At 42.5% G+C, this 19,853-nt stretch overlaps 1 protein-coding gene across 1 annotated transcript in view; it reads right to left on the reverse strand.

Moving 5' to 3' along the window:
• Positions 1-4,399: 4,399 nt before the first annotated feature.
• GXYLT2 (glucoside xylosyltransferase 2) overlaps positions 4,400-19,853 on the reverse strand; it is a 93,705-nt gene continuing 78,251 nt past the window's right edge. The window contains exons 7-8 of the mRNA XM_034997406.1: positions 13,347-13,519; positions 4,400-8,098 (exon numbers count right to left, since the gene is read on the reverse strand). Coding sequence (XP_034853297.1) covers positions 7,916-8,098; positions 13,347-13,519 — 356 coding nt within the window. The 3' untranslated portion in view covers positions 4,400-7,915. The remainder of the gene's footprint in view (positions 8,099-13,346; positions 13,520-19,853) is intronic.

Consider the following 19,853-nt stretch of genomic DNA (forward strand, 5'->3'; position numbering starts at 1 on the left):
GAGCGGAGCAGGATGCAGAGGAAAAAGAGCCTTCAGCCACGGAGTCACAGGGGCTGGAAATTAGATTTTGAGCTGGCTTGCGTGGAAATAATGTGTGTTAAGGGAATAGGGAGGGCATGCTGTACTGGTCATCCATTACATGCCAGATACTGTGACATCTAAACAGACAGATGGCAACCTTGAGAAGTTTAAATTTCCACTCACTTGAACACAGCCTCTTAGTTTTATGTTAACTCTCTCCTGCACCACCATGAACATGCACATGCAAACATTAGCCAAGTTTTAGAAACAAGTTTTAAATATTTAAAATACCAAAGCTGGTATCAGCCCTTTTATTTTTCCTTTAACTCTGTATCCTTGCAATCATTTCTAATAACAATAATTTAGATGCCAGAGAACTCAACTTCCTTGTATGACATTTAGACTCACTTTGTCACTAGACCCAAAGCAGCAATTCTAAAAAAAAAAAAAAAGTGCTATTATTTTGATAAGATCTAAATGCTCAGTAAAGAGACAGGCACAGATATTCCCAGGAGTCTCTTTAGAGTTGTAGCCTAAGAAGATACATCTATACTCATGATTTTGACTGTCACCTCTGAGAGTCTATGTGGACTGTGGAGCAGAGGAATGGTGATAAAACACTCTTGTTCAACAGTTTATGAGAATGCACCCCCCACCCCATCATCCATTCCTATTAGTTGGTGAATTGTTTCCAGTATAAGAGCTTTATTTGGTTAATAGTGGTTCTCAATGAGGGGGAAAAAGATATATTACAGTTGTTTTAAAACATACACAAGGAGAACAATTTTCTTAATGTCTTGACTCAGGTTGACAATACCATTTTTCAGTTGGATACGGAGACAATATATTTTTCCAAAGATGGAATGATTCTATTGGAATGACATGAAAATTTTATGGCTGGAATGCTAGAAGGATGTGTGGTTTTCAATAAAATATTAACGAAAAAAAAAAAAGCATTGTTAAAATGATACATTTCCCTTGGCATCATTTAAGCCTTGAATTCAGAGCTATTTCTGGACTTTTCACTTACATGAGCCAATACATTTTTTCTCTCCATCTCCCTCTCTCTGTGTCTCTTTCTCTGTATTAATTTGAGTCATACTTGCTGTCCCTTGCAATTTTTTTTAAGATTTTATTTATTTATTTGAGAGAGAGAGAGAATGAGAGAGAGAGAGCATGAGGGGGGGAGCGTTAGAGGGAGAAGCAGACTCCCTGCCGAGCAGGGAGCCCGATGCGGGACTCGATCCCGGGACTCCAGGATCATGACCCGAGCCGAAGGCAGTCGCTTAACCAACTGAGCCACCCAGGCGCCCCTGTCCCTTGCAATTTAAAGAGTTTTAACTAATGCAGAAATTGGTACTGAGCATGGTGTGGTTTCCAGGTAGCCAAAATCCCACAAGTGCCCACAACAGAGCCATTAAAAACAGATTATGGCAACAGAGCATTTAGGTAGAAAGGAAGTCAAACAGTATGTAACCCATCCATGTCACTTTTTGGACAAGTAAGTAAATCTCCATGAAACTCAATGAATCATTATACTTTCAACAAATGAGACTTTAGAGGATAGGATATTATAACCTAGAACAACGAACATTTATAAGAAAAATAGTTTTTGAGAACAACACTCAAAGTGAATACAGTGTGTCATGAAGCTTTGTGGATAAGAACTGGTCCCAGTCCATGATATAGCAGAATCACTTCATTCTTGGTAAATATATTTTGAGCACCAGAAATGTATTAGTCATTGGGTAAGGCGATGGGCATTGAACAAGGAACAAGATCACCAAGGACTACACGTTCTCAAGGAACATTGTGTCTAGTGGGGAAGGCAGTCAATAAACGAAATGTTTTACCCCAATGAGCATTGTTACTATCATAATACATACTGAAAAGAGAAAGTACAGGTTGATATAAGTGAGCGTAAGAGGAGGACCTGCCTTTATGGGGGGATCCAAGAAGGCTTCCACGAGAAAATGGTATTTAAATCAAGACCTGAAGGATACTAGAAATTTGCCGGGTAAATTTGCAGGTTGGAGAATTCCAAGCATGTGCAGACCCCTTTATGGGTAAGAGCTTGGCTTCTTAAGAGAAGAGAAAACAAACCAGCAAAAGTGGTAATTAGAGGAGTGGGGAAGAAAAACTCAAGGCCAGGGCGATAGGCAGGGTGTAGCTCACATAGGGACTCTGAGCAGTTTGGAAAGAAGTTTGGTTATTACCATAGGAGCAAAGGGGAACCACTGAAGGGCCTCATACAGGTGGGGTGGGTTATGGTTCAGTGGGGGCCAGAGTGAATGCAGAGAGAAGACAGGCAGTAGAACAACAATCCAGGCCAGAGATCACAAGACCCCCAGACAGTAACGGTTTGAATGGAGGCAATAGTGAAGAGAAACACAGGAAGCTGACTCAGTTAATATTCTGGAGGTAGAAGCAATACACCCTCTGCTTGTCTTGCACTAGTTTAAGTTGTATGTGGTCACTTATACTTTGAAGGGTTTTTGCTGCTGCAGAAACCAGTACCAGGAGTGGGCTATTTTAGTGGGGGAAGCGATGATTCAGGGAGGAGGGTGGTGTGCAAGGAGGGAGAGGGAGCAGACAAGAGTAAAGGCCAGGTTTCTGGGATGAGGCAGCAGGTGGATGTTGGTGACATTTACCAGCTTATAAAACAAAGGAAGAGAAGGGCAAATCGGTTGCCATTCCTTCAATCTGATACTCTTTAAAAATCGGGTAGCCATTTACTTAGTGGAGTTAGAGGACCACAAACAAGGAATTTTTAAGATTTTGAAATTCCATGTTTCTGTGTTTATTCCTTACCACAATCCAGGAGGAAGGTCATCCTCAGCCCTGTCCTAGTAGGTGGGAAATCTGAAGCGGAAAGAGGGTCAGTAAGGATTGAGAATGCTGGGGCTGGGACTTAAATTCAGTGTTGTCTACATGTAGTTCCTGAAGCTTATATGTCACATAATAATTGGATGTGGGTTCCCAGTTATTCCAGAAAACCATATCCAAGTATCTTAGCATTTTAAAATGTTCTAAAATATAAAGAGGGAACTCAGTAGATGCATGGAGTACCTTGTGCTGATTTTAAAAAGAGACTAGGAAAAAAAAAAAAGAGAGACTAGGGATTGGGAAAAAAAAACCCTTTGTATAGACTCAAAAACTCTTGGCATGGTTCAGTTATTTTTGATATGTATTATTAGCTTAACAAGTCAATTTCAACTCTGCCAAATAACATGTAGGAATGGGGAAAACTGATTTTCACATCCTCCAAATTCTCCTCATTGTACCTCAAACATAAAACATCGTTAAAACCAAATAACATATAATATATAGTATGGCATTAAAAAAATTTTTTTTTAATCTTATGGGGCTCGAACTCACAGCCCCGAGATCAGCAGTCGCATGGTCTATGGATGAGCCAGCCAGGCACTGCTACAATATGGCATTTTTTTAAAAAACAAAGCGAAGTTTGGGCGCCTGGGTGGCTCAGTTGGTTAAGCGACTGCCTTCGGCTCAGGTCATGATCCTGGAGTCCATGGATCGAGTCCTGCATCGGGCTCCCTGCTCAGCAGGGAGTCTGCTTCTCCCTCTGACCCTCCTCCCTCTCATGCTCTCTGTCTCTCATTCTCTCTCTCTCAAATAAATAAATAAAATCTTAAAAAAAAAAAATAGGCTAAGCTACTTACTAAACCAAATATTTCTTTACCAGTTCTTAAAAGGAAGGACTTAAATATTACTATTTAATATTATAAAATTTCAAACTTGAAATCTTATCAAAGAAACACGCTTCCAAAATAACACCAAAAGACATGACTTTTTTAAAAGCTTTTAATTAAAAAAAAGAAAAAAAGGTAAAACAGGAGATGGCGTTCAAAAAGACAAGTAATTAAATCATAATATTTGTTCTTTTAATTTGCTGTAACAATTCATTTTCTTTGGAGTATTGTGTTTTTTATGCTCATTTCTTCCCAAAGAAAAATTACTAAAAAATAAGTTTTCCAACATAAAAAAATCCACGCAGGGTCTCCTTGGGAGCTATAAACAATGGCGCACTTTTCAGTGACAACACAAACATGTAAACCTAATGACGCAGAAACTGCACGACTCTTACATGTTCATGCAGATGGTGACACGCACACACACAAGCGCTTTATCTTGAGGACTCAAGAGAGGATAACTTTCTCCGTTTGGCAGCAAAATCTCATCAGCTTCAGACACCAGCACTGCAACTGTGAAATGAGTTGACCTAAGATGTCACTATCTAGAAACCTTCAATTCACAGAGCATGACGGATTCCCAGGGCTCTTTCCTTAAAAGGCATGTGGGGTGTGTGTGTGTGTATCTATGTATGTGTTGTGTGATTTTAAAAATTTTTGAAAGCTTTTATCATAAAGAATCCATCTAAGGATTAGAACTTCCTTCTGCCTGCACAGGGATCCTCCTGCCTGCACAGGGATCTGTCGTCCCACCATTAATGCCAAGGCTCTTGGTACTACTCAGTAGCTTACATCAAAGACAGGAAGGGAAAGGCAAAAATGAAAAAAAGGAAGATCAAAGAGTAGGACCCAAGAAACAGAAAAACCTAAGAAAGCTTGCTTACCATACCATTCGATGAGGATATAATGATTTGTACCCCCATGGCATCCAACATTTTTCAGTCATGAAATCATGTTCATGTTGGCTCATCCAACGTGATGCAATCCAATGCAATCTATCTTTTTTTTGTATAAATATCAGACAATATTTATACATAAATCTAAATTTGTATGGACATGTCCTCTCTTCTGGGTGGGTGGAGTGATTATTCTATTACTGAATCACTATTTTGTGATGTCAATAAGGTCTTGTATGGCTTGCTTGTTTTATGAACACTGTAAGTGTAATAAGATAAATACTCTCAAACCTTGATGAGTCCATATAAATATCCACTTTGATAATAAATCCCATCATAGTCACAACAATTTGCAATGGAAGCACTCAATATGTAATAGAGATTTCAAATAAATAGTGAAGCTGGAGCGTTATGCCCTAAATGCTAAATTGTCATTTAGGAAGTTGAAGGAAAACTTAAACAGATTTTCTAGCCAATTAATTTTTTTTAAAATGTTGAAATTTTCAACATAAGTCACAATTTCTGAGATTTGTATTGGAAAAAAACTTAACAAGAAAAATATTGTAAGTATTTCTAGTGACCCTACTACAGAAAGTCTCAATCTCCATGCATACAAAAATACTGTTACATTTTGCTATTGGCAAGTGTTCTTTCATTCTCCAATGGAACTCTGTAGTCGTATGCATTGACCAGAATTCTATAGGAAACAAGAAGAGGAGATGAGAGAACCAGTCTCATGCTCTTCCCAATGTAGATTCAATGTGCCATATGGAACAACACAACCTTTGACAAACTTCAGACCACAGACTGCATGATTTAGGGGTCCACTGAATTAAAATTTACAGTTCCCAGATTTCAGAGGCGCTAATGTTGTAGTTGTCTAGAAATTATCAAAGGCAGAGAAAATACTGCCTCATAGTAACATACTAAATGGAAAATAATTAACACGTTCAGGCAGCAGGGATTGGAAGAGCAAATGTTCTCCAAATTCTCCACCAAACTCACCTCAAATTTCAGGATAATATGAAGAAATTCCAAGGCAGAAAACCACACCAAATTCTAAGGTTTCACATTCTCATAATGCATCATTCTAGAATGTTCTAGAATTCTATCATGGACCTTTTCTGGGTATTCAGACCAGAACCAACAGTTAAGAGTTGTGGGTAAACCAGACTCTCATAAAAGAAAAGGTATTGCGGTATTCAAAGTCTTTACAGCAGATTTTTTATGGGACTCACTGAAGGAGGAAAGGACTTCTTTAGGCCTGTAAGTCACCAACAAATCTGAATGACATTTGTAGGGTTTACTGGCCATGCTGAACGAGTAGAAAGACTGGAATGGAAGTCAGGGAATCATGTTTACATTCTGACTCTTTCACTAAAACCCCATTTGTGGGATCCAAAAATTACCCCAAGGCCTTTAGATATAAAATAATAAATGACATCACCTTTAATGGTGAAATGAGGAAACAGAAAATATAACAATATAACACATCATAATGGTAATTTCCTTAACAAAAATAATAAATCACAGGCCGCCCAACTGATCGAAAGGAAAGTATAGGCCATTCCTCTAACATTTTAGAATTTGTTACTACCATAAGGGTTCTGTATACCAATATTGATTGATATCTATATATCTCTTTGGAGTGTTGAGATTTTCATATATTTTTCAGGGTAAGGCTTTTCCTGTGGATATAGTACCTATGATATCCAACTGGGCTCCAATATATAGAACACCATATTTACATTATCAAAATATTATTTTTCTTTTTATGCTTTTAGATCACTGTCTATATATGATGAAGAGTATTTAATACTTTTATTTCCAAAAATTTGTCTGTAAAACAGGATGCATCTTACCATACCTGTATGTGTTACAGAACAGCAATTATATTGGGTGTCCTTGTTTCTTTGTATTATAATTTCTTTATTTGCCCAATGGAGATGATACCGGCCCCTACTAAGTCCATTAGGCTGTTGTGAACAACCACATCATTTCTGCACAAGTTTTTTGAGGTAAATAAAGCCTTATGCAAAATACTCTTACCCTGATACCAGCTACAGGAGCAACTAGGGATTAAGTCAGATCCCTCGGGGGGACTATAGAATTTCCTCCACTGTAGCTAGGTGACAAGACCTGCCTGGTTCCTTGGCTAACAGCTGGGTAACCCTAGAGAAGGAAAAAAAATTTAAAGAGACCTTTCTAAGGCTGGTAGGAAGTTGAATTTTCTTGTCAATGGAATCAGCTGAACTATCTATTCTGTACACATAAGTTTGAAGTTGGCCTTTAATTTCCACCTGTTGCCCAAGAGTTTAAAGAAGAGAGAAGGTCACCCCTACTAAGGTAAGAGATAAAATGTTTTTGTCTGTGGGTAAACACAAAATCATATCTCTGTTAAAGTGACCCCTTGGGTTTAACACAATTATCGAATTTCCTTTCAGAGGTCTGGTTGCATAAGTATTTCCTATTATTTAATCTTCCACTAATCTAAACAGCTTTTCTTTAAAAACACCCCCAGATATGCTCCATCCTTTAACACTGCCCAATCAGCAGAAATCTGAATACTTCTGCCAGATGTATTTTAAATAAAGCACTGTAAACATAATCATTCTCTCTAAATTTTTGTCTCTACAGAAAAATCTCAGCATAGGGGCCAGCTTTTACTCAAACTGCCTGTTTCGCATATGTGTTACAATGGAAAAGACAACCAGCAAATAAATATAGAAATAGGGAGAAAAGGCTGGGAGCATCCACCCATTAAAATAACAATCTTTTCACCAGTTGGTAGGATTATGGCTAATCTAATTTTGATTCTGGTCCACGGATCTGTATTCCCTACAAGTTTTTAACATTTTTCTGTTTTACAACAAGCATGTATTACTTTTATAACAAGGATATGAGGGAGTCCATTGCATAGAAAGAGTCTCAAGAATATTAGATTAATATACCACATGAGATGTCACTGACGTGGTCTCAGACATTTAACAGGAATTGGAAGACTCACAAAAGTTCCTTTTCACAGCTAGCTCCACCTGTTTGAACAATGTTAAGTGAGTAATAATACAATTTAAAAAAACCCAGAGAGATAAATAGCAATTTTAAAAAAATTAAAGCATATTTCCTTTTAGGGGCAAATAATTGAGCAACTGTAACGAGGCCTTTTAAATGCAACTGTCACAGAGCACCATTAAATATTCACACGAAAGAGATCCAGGCAGCTTAAAGATGAACGTTGCCTTGTTCTTGAGAGGCCAAATCCACTTGCGACAATATGAAAAATATTCAGTGCATCTGGTTGGGGCCCACTTGGATGATGACATGTTTCTCATAAGCCCTTTTCATTGTTTTCTCAATTTGCTTCAAAAACACTTGTGGGATTCGTCCACATAAAGTGTGAACAGTCTCCAAAAACTTCAGCTGGAGCGGGTAATACATGGATTGAAAGAGATTATCTTGAAAGGGAAACTAAAAAAGGATTTAAAAAAAAATGATAGATGTTTAGTGACTGAAATGCCATTTAAAATGCAAACAACATTTACTAAAAAATGAAACAGGGAATTAAGCATGCAGGCATAGGTTTGGATGTTCTAAGACATTTGATGGGGATTCAAAACCTGATTCAATCCTGTGCAGCCCCAGGAAATTACTTACCATCCCTGGGCCTCAGTTTCTTTACCTCTAAAAAAAAAAAAAAATGATTTATTTGGGTCCTTAAAGCTCTTAAAATCTAAGATCAAAATATATCTTCAAGGACAAGATATTCTCTATTTAGTATGCTCTTGCTGAGGAGAAGCAAGGCGCAAGTAGAGACTTGAAATCTACTGCGATAAAACATTGAATTCTTCATATTTTTTTGCATTTGTTGCAACTAATTTTAAGATTTATTTATGTAGAGTGAGAGCGCCCACGCACCAGAGCACACGGGGGTGGGGGGGCGGGCAAAGGAAGAGGGAACAAAAGACTCTCAAGCCAACTCCCTCCTGAGCACAGAGCCAGACATGGGGCTCGATCTCATGACCCTGAGCTCAGGACCTGAGCCGAAACCAAGAGTCGGACGCTTAACCAACTGAGCCACCCAGGCACCTGTTTGTTGTAATCTTAATGAAGAAACTTTAGGGTATGTCTGTAGTAATCTCATGAAGTCCAGAGTTTAGCCATTACTAGTAAAATTTATCGTCACTGAACTTCATTTTAATAATTCAGGTACCAAATATTGGTTGTTGGTTTTTTTTTCCCACTTAATACCGGGCTTTTGATTTGAAATTCTCTTGTTTTCCCATGAAAGGTGTTTATGAGCAGAATTTTCCAAAATAAGTCTTTTTGACCACTTAGTTATGAACATGTTCAAATTTTTATTACAATCTGGTTGAAATGGAAAAGGCCTCCAGTAGTCAAGTCAAAGATTCATTGTTGGCGAGGAAATTTTATACAAAAAGATTAGAAAAAAAAAAAAAAGGAAGAAAAGAAGGGTGAAAGGTCAGTACATGCTTGCCCGGCAGCAGAGTGGGTGGGTGTCTGGTTTCCTAGAACAAGTTTTAATCCCTTTAAAGTTCATCAGAAATATTGCTTAAGCATGTTTATTAGAAATGTGAATTTCTTCCCAGGAGATGATGCATTATGTAACACAAGAAGGACCATGTTTGGGACAACTGTTTTCTTTCTCAGCCCAAATTAGACCACTGATCAACTCCTTTTTCATCACGGTATCCCTAGTGACAGGAAAAGAATAGGTCAGAGCCCTGGAGTCATCCTTGGTTCTCTCTTTCCCCCACATCCCTCATCCAGGCTATCAGCAAGCACTGTAAAATCTCTCTTTACCACAATGCCTTCATGTGGACACCGCTGCCCACCTTCCTGTTGCCCCCATGTCTCACCTCGATGGCTGCAGGAACTCTTCATAAATAGCCCTCGTGTTCTCACTCTTGCCTCCTTGCACTGAGTTACCAAGGTGATATTTTTAAAGCCTAAATCAGACCATATCATTTGCCTGCAGGGGCTTCGCACTGCACTTAAAATAAGATTCCAATTTCTCTCTTGTCCTCAAGGCTCCATGGGACCTGGAACTCTCCTTGGTGTCTCTGTCCTTCTGGTTACCCTGGCTTCTTCCCTGCCCTTTGGGCACACCAAACTCATCCCTGCCTCCAGGGCTTTCCATGGGCTATTCCTTCTACTTAGCAGGATCCCCCCAGACTGGCCCATGGCTGCCTCCACTGATCACATATCAGTCTCGAGGAGGCCCCCTGAAGACCCCAGCTCTTGAGCGCTCTTCTCTGCCCGTGACTCTCAGCCCATCGCCCTGCTCTGGTTCCTTTTTAACACCTTTCACTACCTGGTACAATTTTTCTTTCTTTCTTCGTCCATGTGAGTATTGTGGCTTCCTCCACCCAGAGTACAGGCTTCCTGAGGACCAGGCTTTGTCGGTCTTGTTAACTCTGAGTGCCTAGAACCTAAAATTGTCCCTGCATAAAATAGGCTCTTCACAGATGCTGGTTGGAAGAATTACTGACAGAATGCCTACCTGACAGATGACTTCCTTGGATCACAATGGAAGGAGACTTCACTTTCCCTTTGCACAAACACAGACACACAGGGTTAGGGTTTGTGTGGGCAAGTGAGAGAGAGAGAGAGAGAGAAGAGATGGAGGGGGAAAGGGGAGGGACAGGAAGAATACTTTCAGAGAGAGATGAAGGGAGAAAGAAATGCAGTTTGAGAGTGAGAAAACATCTTTACAGACAGAGGAAGAGAGAGCGAGTGAGACAACGTGGACAAGGTAGGGAAGGAGGTAAGTGTGAAACTGCTCTCATCGAAACAACTTCTAGTTATCAGGCACAACCGTATGCCAGGCACTGTACTACAAGCTTAAAAAACCCATCACTTTGGGGTGCCTGGGTGGCGCAGTTGGCTGGGCGTCCAACTCTTTTTTTTTTTTTTAGATTTTATTTATTTATTTGACAGAGAGAGAGGACACAAGCAGGGGGAGTAGGAGAGGGAGAAGAAGGCTTCCCGCTGAGCAGGGAGCCCCATGTGTGGCTCGATCCCAGGACCCTGGGATCATGACCTGAGCCGAAGGCAGCTGCTTAATGCCTGAGCCCCCCAGGCGCCCCTGAGCTTCCAACTCTTGTCTTCCTTTCAGATCATGACCTCAGGGTCACGATCTCAGGGTCATGAGGCAAAGCCCCGCATGGGGTGCCACACTCAGTGTGGAGTCTGCTGAAGATTCTTTCCTCTCCCTCGCCCTCCTCCTCTGTTCCTCCCCAGCTCTCATGCTCTCTCTCATAAATAAATAAATAAATAAATAAATAAATAAATAAATAAAATCTAAAAACCATCATTTGGTGGAATCCTCACAACAACTTTATGAGGCAGATGACACTATTATCTCCATTTGAGGAGATAATGAGGAAACTGAGGCCCAGTAAGGTAAGAGCACAGAGTTAATGACTAATAACCAGAAAGGGACAAAAATTGGGCCTTGCGTTGAGGTCTGTCCATCCCCAAGCCAGGCCCTGACCCCACCAGACGGTGCGCCGCCCTGTGGAGAGTGGGGAAATGTGTCTTCCAAGAGGAAGCCTATGTTTGTTCGCGTTTCAGGATGGGGTTAGCGATATTCCTGATTGAAACGCCTGAATGCAAACGGTCCTTGTAGGCCCATGTGAGGACCATCACTGTGTGTATTTGGCAGGATCATTTATGACCCAGTTATTTGGCTTTCTTTCTGTTCCTCCAGAAAGCAAACAAGACGCATGGTAACTCAAGAGCCACCATTGCTCTATTCCAGACTAGGGCTGGCAGGTCACAGAAGAAACCCAAGCTTGGCTCTGATGGACTGCTGCAAACCCATAACTTCTATTTGCACTCCTGAATGGCTCTGCCCCGGAGTCAGTGTCTGAATATCTAAAGTGATGATATCACTAAGTACAGAACAAATTTTCTGTGTAATTAAATCACTTGGTCTTTGAAAACCAACAGCAGGAAATGCAGAAGAAAGCGGTGTTAGCTTACATGCAGGCTAAACTCATTCCCTGCAGAGAAAATTCTGGAATTCCAGAGACTCTCCTTAGCAAGATGCACATTTTTTCACACACAAAAAATGTATTCCTGTGTCTCAGGATTCACTCCCGCCAAAGGCCATTTGTGAAACCGTGAGGGTTCGTGGATTCTTAAGACAAATACCTCTAACAAAGTCTACATACTTTATGTCTGGGGTCAGCACATTTTTTCTATAAAGGGCTAGACAGTAAATATTTTAGACTTTGTGGGCCACACAGTTTGTTATAAATACTCATCTCTGTCATTGAAAGCAGCCACAGACAAGCACATAAATGAATGGGTGTCCCTGCCTCCCGATACCACTTTATTTATGAATGCTGAAATCTGAATTGCATATAATTTTCTCACGTCATGAAATATTCTTTTTTTCCCAATGATTTACAAATCCGTCCCCAGCCCACACGTCTTACAAACACAGGCAGCAAGGCAGATCTGGCCCAAGTTCGCTGACCCCTACTCTATGTCTTGGAGTTACCATTTCAAAAGGGACATCCCTGAATCTCTGTTGCTGGTTTCCCCCTAGTGATCTCAAGGTAAAAAGCAATGTGGAATGCAGCGTTTCCCCAAGTGTGGGATGAAAGGCAAGGGCCAGCAATATCTGGCATTTTAGGTAGTGAGAACCAAAGTAAGTTTCTTTCAACCTTCCCATTTACCGCAAGAAGATAGTTCCTAGGCGTCTTTAACATCTCAACACTTGCTAATCAATCTCTCCAAGGTGGTAAGAGGGGGCCTGAGGCTGTGAGAAGTCCAGCTCCAGGCCAAAATCCTATGTCTGGTCTTTCAGACTCAACCACGGGTAATGACAAGGCTGCTGGCAGGCCTCTGGAGCGATGGGGAGCTGCCCTCCTGACACCAGATTTGGTGCACGGGCAAGTTTACTTGAAGGAGTTGAGTCAAGAACTCAGGCCCCTGCCCCGGGCCAGCTACGCTCAAATTCGTACCTGCATTCCTATCCCAGACACCTCCATTTGGAGGCCTCCTGGGAAAGGAGGGGTATCCTTCCACTCGACCCTCTTGCCCTTCTCCTTCCTCCTCCCCTGGCCTACAGGTCCATAAGGATGCAGGAACCTTGAGAGGATCTCTGCGTCTCTGCTGCATTCTCTTGACCAGTACCCTTTGCTGGGTACCAACGCAACACGGGAGCTCGTGCCTCTTTTTGCCTCTTGCTTGCACTGCTGCAGTATGTAAATAAAGACTTGATTTTTACTTTTAAGTTGATCTCTTGTCCTAATTGACCATCTCCACACCGGATTTCTCAACAGGATGCGGGCAACCAGGCAACACACTCAGCTTGAGCTGAATAGTATCATTTTGTTCTCATTACGTGATCTTTACCCTAACACATTCCCCTCTGTTATGGCAAATGGCAGAGGGTTTCTTTCTGGGCCTTTCATTTCCTCCTTAAGTGAACTTATTTAAGGACCAGCCCCCCAAATAGTGACTTACTTGTAAAGATTAAGAGTGGCTATAATACGAGAGAGCGAGCTGATACAGTGAGGTGCTCCCCGAGATTAGGGAAAGGGGCAGAACTCAATGCTTCTGGGGAATTCTTTGGCCTTCGAGGGTGCCGAGGACCCAAGTGACTGTCCTGCTTCATGTGGAGTGCGCATGCGTCTGCTACACGGCCGGGGGCGGGGGGGGGGGGTGTTGCGGACACACTTACATCCCGTATTGCTTCATAGAGCGCTTTGAAAGTGGGTTGCTTATCGTCATGGTAGACGCCTCGGTTCCCGTGCAGGACAGACACTCCTTCCCGCTCAGCTTCTTTGCAGTTGCTTCCGTACATGCAGTGATCGGGACGGTAGTTCCACTGGCAGGGGAACACATAGAGACACTCTGGTGGTGACAAGAGAAAGACGCGTCCGCAATCAGTGCCCGCTCTCCTCTGCACACCTGCTGGTTAAACCCGTGTTTCCATACCCTGCACACCACACGCGATTTCAGTGCCTGGGAGTGTGACTGGGACTCACGGTCCAACCTTCACCATATTTTGTCCATATTTTGAGATCAGGAATTGAAGGGGCACATACTCGTGATGTTGTAGGTTTCACCCCAAAACAGGAGGGCAGTGCATCGGGGACCAGGAGGCCAACAAGGTCAGGTCCAAACCCACACTCTCTCACTCAGAAACACTGCAACCTAGGTCCAGCGATTCAACCTCCCTGTGCTTCACCTCCCTCATCTGTAATATGGGTAGGACAGGAACTCCTTCCTACTGGGATGATTAGATTTAAAAGACACAGGTAAAATGCTCCGCCGAATGCCAAGCACACAGTGGTGGTCAACCGTGTTAGCACTTAGAATCCACTCTTCGGGAAGGTTTTATGAAACAGACAGACTTGGAAAATTGGAATCAAGATTGAAGCAAAGGTTCCTCTTTGGATTAAAAACCAACCAACCAACAAAATCAAAATGGAAGGAAAAAACAAAAAACTACAACAGTAAAGGGGAGAACCCTCCCCCCCAAAAGAGCAAAGAAATAAAAAAGTCCGTGTGTCAAGGTGACTATACACATTGTGGGTGAGCAGGTGCACACTCGTGTACTTGTATGTGTATCTCTAATCTGGTGGTTCTTTGCCAGGGCCTCCCCGGGGGCCATTTGGCGATGTTTGGAGGGAGATACTGGTTGTCATACATGCTAATGCTCTAGTGGGTGGAGATCAGAGATACTCTAAACATTCCACAATGAACAGGACAACCTCCACAAGAGTAGCAGTACCAAGGTTGAGAAACTCGGCTCAAATCCTGTTGGACGGCTAGGATGATAAAATTAGCAACAAATTCACGACCCCTGAGCTTCCTGGCTCCTCAGCTTGATGCCTTTAAGGGCTGCGGTAAGAGCAGTAGGAATCAAAGCTCTCTGTGAGTGTGTGTCAGTGTTCATGAGAAAGGCCCCCTGTGAGAACACAGAAGCATTAGAGCAAATTAATTACCGTTGTCAGAAAAGCAACATAGAGATGTGCTCGTGGGTTCAGCTGACGGCTATCCCTTCTTAGAGACTGCTTCCAGAGAGCTTCGAGATGGAAAGCAAACAAGGAAGAGGTCATCACACATCCCCTCTGGTGGACTGTGTGTAATAATTCTACCACTCAGTCTTTACGGGCCATGGTGACACCCAGGCACCCTCCAATTCTTAATCATTCACAACACCCTGAGAGATTTTCCTTTTCTCGGGAGAACTCCTTTCCACCGCGATGCTGCTCTTACTTGCATTCACTTCCACACTTGTACATATATAATCCATAGCTAGGAGAGAGCAGTGCTCACCCTGAAGTCGTATTACTAGATTTAAACTCCTCTTGGAATTGTGTGACTTTTCTGTATTCTAGCGTAGGGGGTCGGCATGAGGATTCCGTGACAGAAAGTATCTAAAAGTGCTCGTGTGCTTTTAAACTGTGTCTGACCTCAGACCAATTGTGGCTTTTCGGAGCCCCATGAATCACATCGCTCCTTTATGATACCTGCTTGGGTATTTGCAGTTGAGTCCCTGCTTAAGCACCTGCTAATGTTCCCTGCTGAGTGAACTGCCCTAGAATCCATCTCTGTTTTTGTAAATACACTGATTGTATCAACAAATATTTACTGAGTGCCTGCTTTGTACCCAGCAGACAAAGGAAAGTCTGGTTCCGCCTTTGTGGCATTTGAGATTGGTGATGGAGGTTTTTGCCTCTTCGCAGGTAGTACAGGACCCCACTGCTAAGGAAACCTTCCCTTTCCTTGCAGCCTCCTGAGAGGACCACGCCCAGTGAGGGCATTCCAGGGCAGAAGAGGAAATAGAAAGGCTTTGAAATCAGATGAATGTATGTTCAAAGTTGGCTTCCACCATCTCCTAGCTCTACAACCTTTGATGAGTTATCTAGACCTCAATTTAGAAGCAGTAAAAAGAAGCTAAGTTATCTGGGGTTGAACTCCAGCTTTATTATGCTAATAGTGAAATGGCTAAGGGAGCAAGCTCTGGAGTCAACCCACACTGGCTTTGAATGACAGGACTGACCCTACTTGCATGAACTCAGCCAAATTACATAATTTTTCTGAGCCTGAGTTTCATCATCTGTAAACGGGGGAGGACCGTAAATAGTTTGTCCAGTAGGATTCTGGGGAGTTCTAAGTGAACTTATCAATACAAGTATTTGGAATAGTACGACACATAGAAAGCATGCAATAACCGTAAGCTGTAATCATGACAACGACCATTGTTACTGTTATGAGAACTATTGCATTGGGTCACTAGAAGAATAAAACAAAATAAAGGGAATGAGCCTAGCATAGTTCTCGACACACGGTACCTTGGTAATAAAGGTTTTACTCCAATTGTTTCTAGATATGCAGGTGGCCAGTCATTCTTAACCTTTTATGGATCACAGATCTCAGAGTCTAATGAAAGCCTTCGACCTTATCATTGGAAAGGTACAACTGGGCATATTTAAGAACACTTGCTCATAAGTTTAGGGGTTTGTCGATTTCCTAAAGACCAGCTAAAACCCAGCTGTTGAATCTCAACTATGAAACTGGATTCCAGACAGAATTCAATTCACATCTTTACAATCCCCTTCAGAATTTTTCAGAGGAAGAAACGCAAAATACATTGAGCATGTAATTGAAAGAAGAATTCATTCACACACTGTAAGACATTGGTGTCGCTGGATGATAAGGCTCTGCTCCTGCCCTTGGGGAATTTATACTCTTGTAAGGGAGACAGTATGTAGTAAAGTCAAAATGAACATGTTTTTATCAGGGTTCATAGAAAGGAGGATATTTCAGTACAGTTTCATTTAAACTCAGACTTACAAACTAAGGATGAGATTTTGACAGTCAAAAATGGAGCCCTGGAAGAGGATTCAAGGAGGAGAGAATGGCCTGATCATGGTGAAAAGTTTGGAAATCAGAGTGTGCTTTACGAAAGATAAGCTATTTAATTTTGCTGGGATAAACTCAGTCTCTTCAAAGGGGTAAGATAACAGTAGCAAAGCTGTCATATAAATAGACTGCTTTGACCTAAAATATTCAAGAAATATATATCTATGTTGGATTGCAAGTAACTAACTTTGATTCCAGCTTGAAGAAAAAAAAGGAAAAGAATTTTTCCTTGAAAAGAGAGGGAGTAGCTCATAAAATCAGAGGTAAAGCTGAACCAGGTCAGGATGTGGGGCAGCTCCTGGACTCTGACAGGTGGGCACTAATTAATGTCAGCTCTTCAGCACGGCTGCCAACATCGCCAACACCGAAACCTTGGCTACTTTCTGCTCTTGGATCCCCAGACTCAGGTTCCGAGGATATGGTCTGACTGGGTGAGTGCGAGTCAGGAGCAGACGGAGTTCTAGGACTGCATGCAAAAGCAGGTAGGGTGGGGGAAATAGAGAGAGAGAGAGAGAGAGAGAGAGAGAAGAGTAATTCCCCTAAGAAAACTGGGGCCCTGTAATCCAAAGACAGAGCAGTGAAAAGTAACAGTTGTGTCTTTTTATTCACAGATACATTTTGCATGGGTTTCACTCTGAAATCTCCATTTGGTTAACGGGCGAGGGTGGGGGGAGGAGGAGAGGGGTCAAACTAGCGTCATGGGGTGGACTAAAGAGGGAACATCTATGGAGATCAGCTGATGAACATGCAGAGTGGACTAATGATGGCTATTTGGCACATGATCAATAACCATTCTGAAATGGATCTATTTTAAGCAAGATTATCAGGGCTGTCAAAATCTGATGGTTAAAAATGATAGCATGGGGAAACAGGTTATTTTCCACTGCTCAGGAAGTAATATCATGAATGGTTTTAAAATTCCAAATCCCCAAAGCCTCGAACCACTGCAATTTATTTTAAAATCTTCTTTCAAGCTAACCCCTCTTCAAACCCCGAGTCTTTGCTATTTTCCTCTCCATTTTTACATAGATAAAGAAGCCCATTAACTGATTATCTATGGCTCTGAAATCCCTTAGTGATGGCTTCAGGAGTCTACATTTATTTCCAGAGCCTCCTAACTATTCACAGAGTGCCGTGTGAATTGATTGCTCCTTACGTTTCTGATTATTTTGTACTCTTGGGTTCTCTAAGATTATGGAACAGCTCATGCCTGATCATTTTCACTTCATGGTGAAATAGGCTTGCTACTCACTCACTACACTACCAATAGAATGAAGGCTGTTGGATGCATCATTAATTTTTGTTTGTTAGTTTTGTTTCTTTAATGCGTCCTTCTGGAACTGAGCTTTCCCAGCATCCTCTTCAGCATTCTTCCAGAATGCATCTTGTTCCAGAAAAGGGCAATACATTCTTCCAGGAAGACTACTCTGATCACACAACCTAAAGAAGCAATCCTCTCCCTCCAGCCTTGAAAGTCTCTCTCTCGATGCCTCATTTATTCCTTTCTTTAAAAAAGATTTTATTTATTTATTTGAAAGAAAGAGAGACACAGAGAGCGTGCGCGAGAGAGAGCAAGCACAAGTCGCGGGGGGGAAGGGTAGAGGGAGAGGAAGATGCAGACTCCCCCCAGAGCAGGGAGCCCAACTCAGGGCTCCATCTCAGGACCCTGAGATCATGACCTGAGCCGAAGGCAGATGCTGAACTGACCGAGCCACCCTGGTGCCACTATTTATTCCTTTTACAGTATTTATTACAACCTATGATTTGTAACAACTTGCTGTTCTTTGGAAGTCTACCTCTTCCAATAAAAGGTAGGTTTCGTGAAAATAGGCGCTTGTCCGTTCTGTCCGCTGCATCATCCCCAGTGCCTGCCACTGTGACTGACACATAGTAGGTGCTCAAGCAGTATCTGCTGAATGAATGAGTAAATGGGACCTTCTACCTTCTGCTACCAGGTGTGTCCTGCTTTCTCTGGATTTCTCCCTCTCCTTCCACTCCTCGATTTCCTTGCTGTGGACTTTCTCTTCCATTCATTTCCCTCTGTCACTCCAGTCTCTCAAATCCATTCATTCAACCAACCAACTCTTTTGAAGACCAACTCTGCTCCAGGCACAAAGCCTTGCAGGTGAAAGACAAAAAGTAAATACAACAAGGCTACTTCCCATAAGTATCTGACAGTCATCATTCTTGGCTTTGCATCAGAGCTCATTAAAGTCCCAGACTCCCCAAACAAGAAGATGTTACCATTTTCCCGGAACAATCCTAACGCCAGATAGCTGAGCCTGTCAACCCCACAGCTCACCGCTGACAGATGCTGGGAGCTTTTGGTGGGGTGAGGGCCAGTGTGGCTGTATACCCAAAATGCAGGGCCCTAGTGACCCTGGCAGGATGAGAACAAGGCCCGCCTGGGGCCACCGGAGAGGCTGTCCCACAAGACTACGTGTTCCACTCCCTGTGGCACCACCAAACCCCTCCAACTCCCTGGTATCCCACCCTTTGTATAATCCATGACAATCTATGTATATTCCAGGCGCATTTCAGCTCTTCCCTCTCCCTGTGGGCAGAATCCTACTGTTGCTATCTTCTGGACGCCCTGCCTCCTTATCTATACTTGGCTGGTTTCATTTCCTTCCCTGCCCACAGCCCACCTTTAGAGAGATTGTTCCTGAGGAAGGGAGAGACCTAGGTGTTCATGCCTGAGAGAGGAAAATGCCACATGGCCTTGCTCTTCTGGCTCCTGATGACCAGATCATGGGCAGTCTCCCTATCCAAAGAGAAATAGTTTTTAGCTGGGCTTGGAGTCATTTCCTAGGTTGGGCCAGGCAAATCTCTCTCTCTGTCTTCTCTCTCTTTCTCTTCAAAAGTGTGAATTAGGAAACAAAGGGGGCTGTTACCAAACATGCATCATCATTGGCTGTGGGCTTGTAAGGCTGTGTGGGCTCAGGGTTGGGCCACATGAAACAGAATGCTGAGAAACAGAACGGAATCAGGTAGGCGTGGAGAGAGGCAAGGAGAGCAGAGGCCATGGGGCCTCTGAGGGATGGAGAAATCAGCTGGGGTCCTTAGCAGTTTCCCAGAGCTAGTTCCCAAGAGGCCTAGCCCGATGTGACCCATGTGTTCCCAGGGCTGCTGCCCCCTGGTCCCTTCCTTAGTTGGCCTGAGTTTTGTTCCCTGCTACCCAAACATATTAATCAAAGCACATCTTTCTGTGTAGGGTGCTCTTCTGGCTTTGGTCAAATCTACCCTTTCTATAGAACTCTGCTCTCGACTCAAACTCACATGTAGAGCTGTGAACTCCATCTTCACCCCACCT

Source organism: Mirounga leonina, unplaced genomic scaffold (genome assembly GCF_011800145.1).
Source record: "Mirounga leonina isolate KUSES-001 unplaced genomic scaffold, KU_Mleo_1.0 Mir_94, whole genome shotgun sequence".
Taxonomy (NCBI): Eukaryota; Metazoa; Chordata; class Mammalia; order Carnivora; family Phocidae; genus Mirounga; species Mirounga leonina.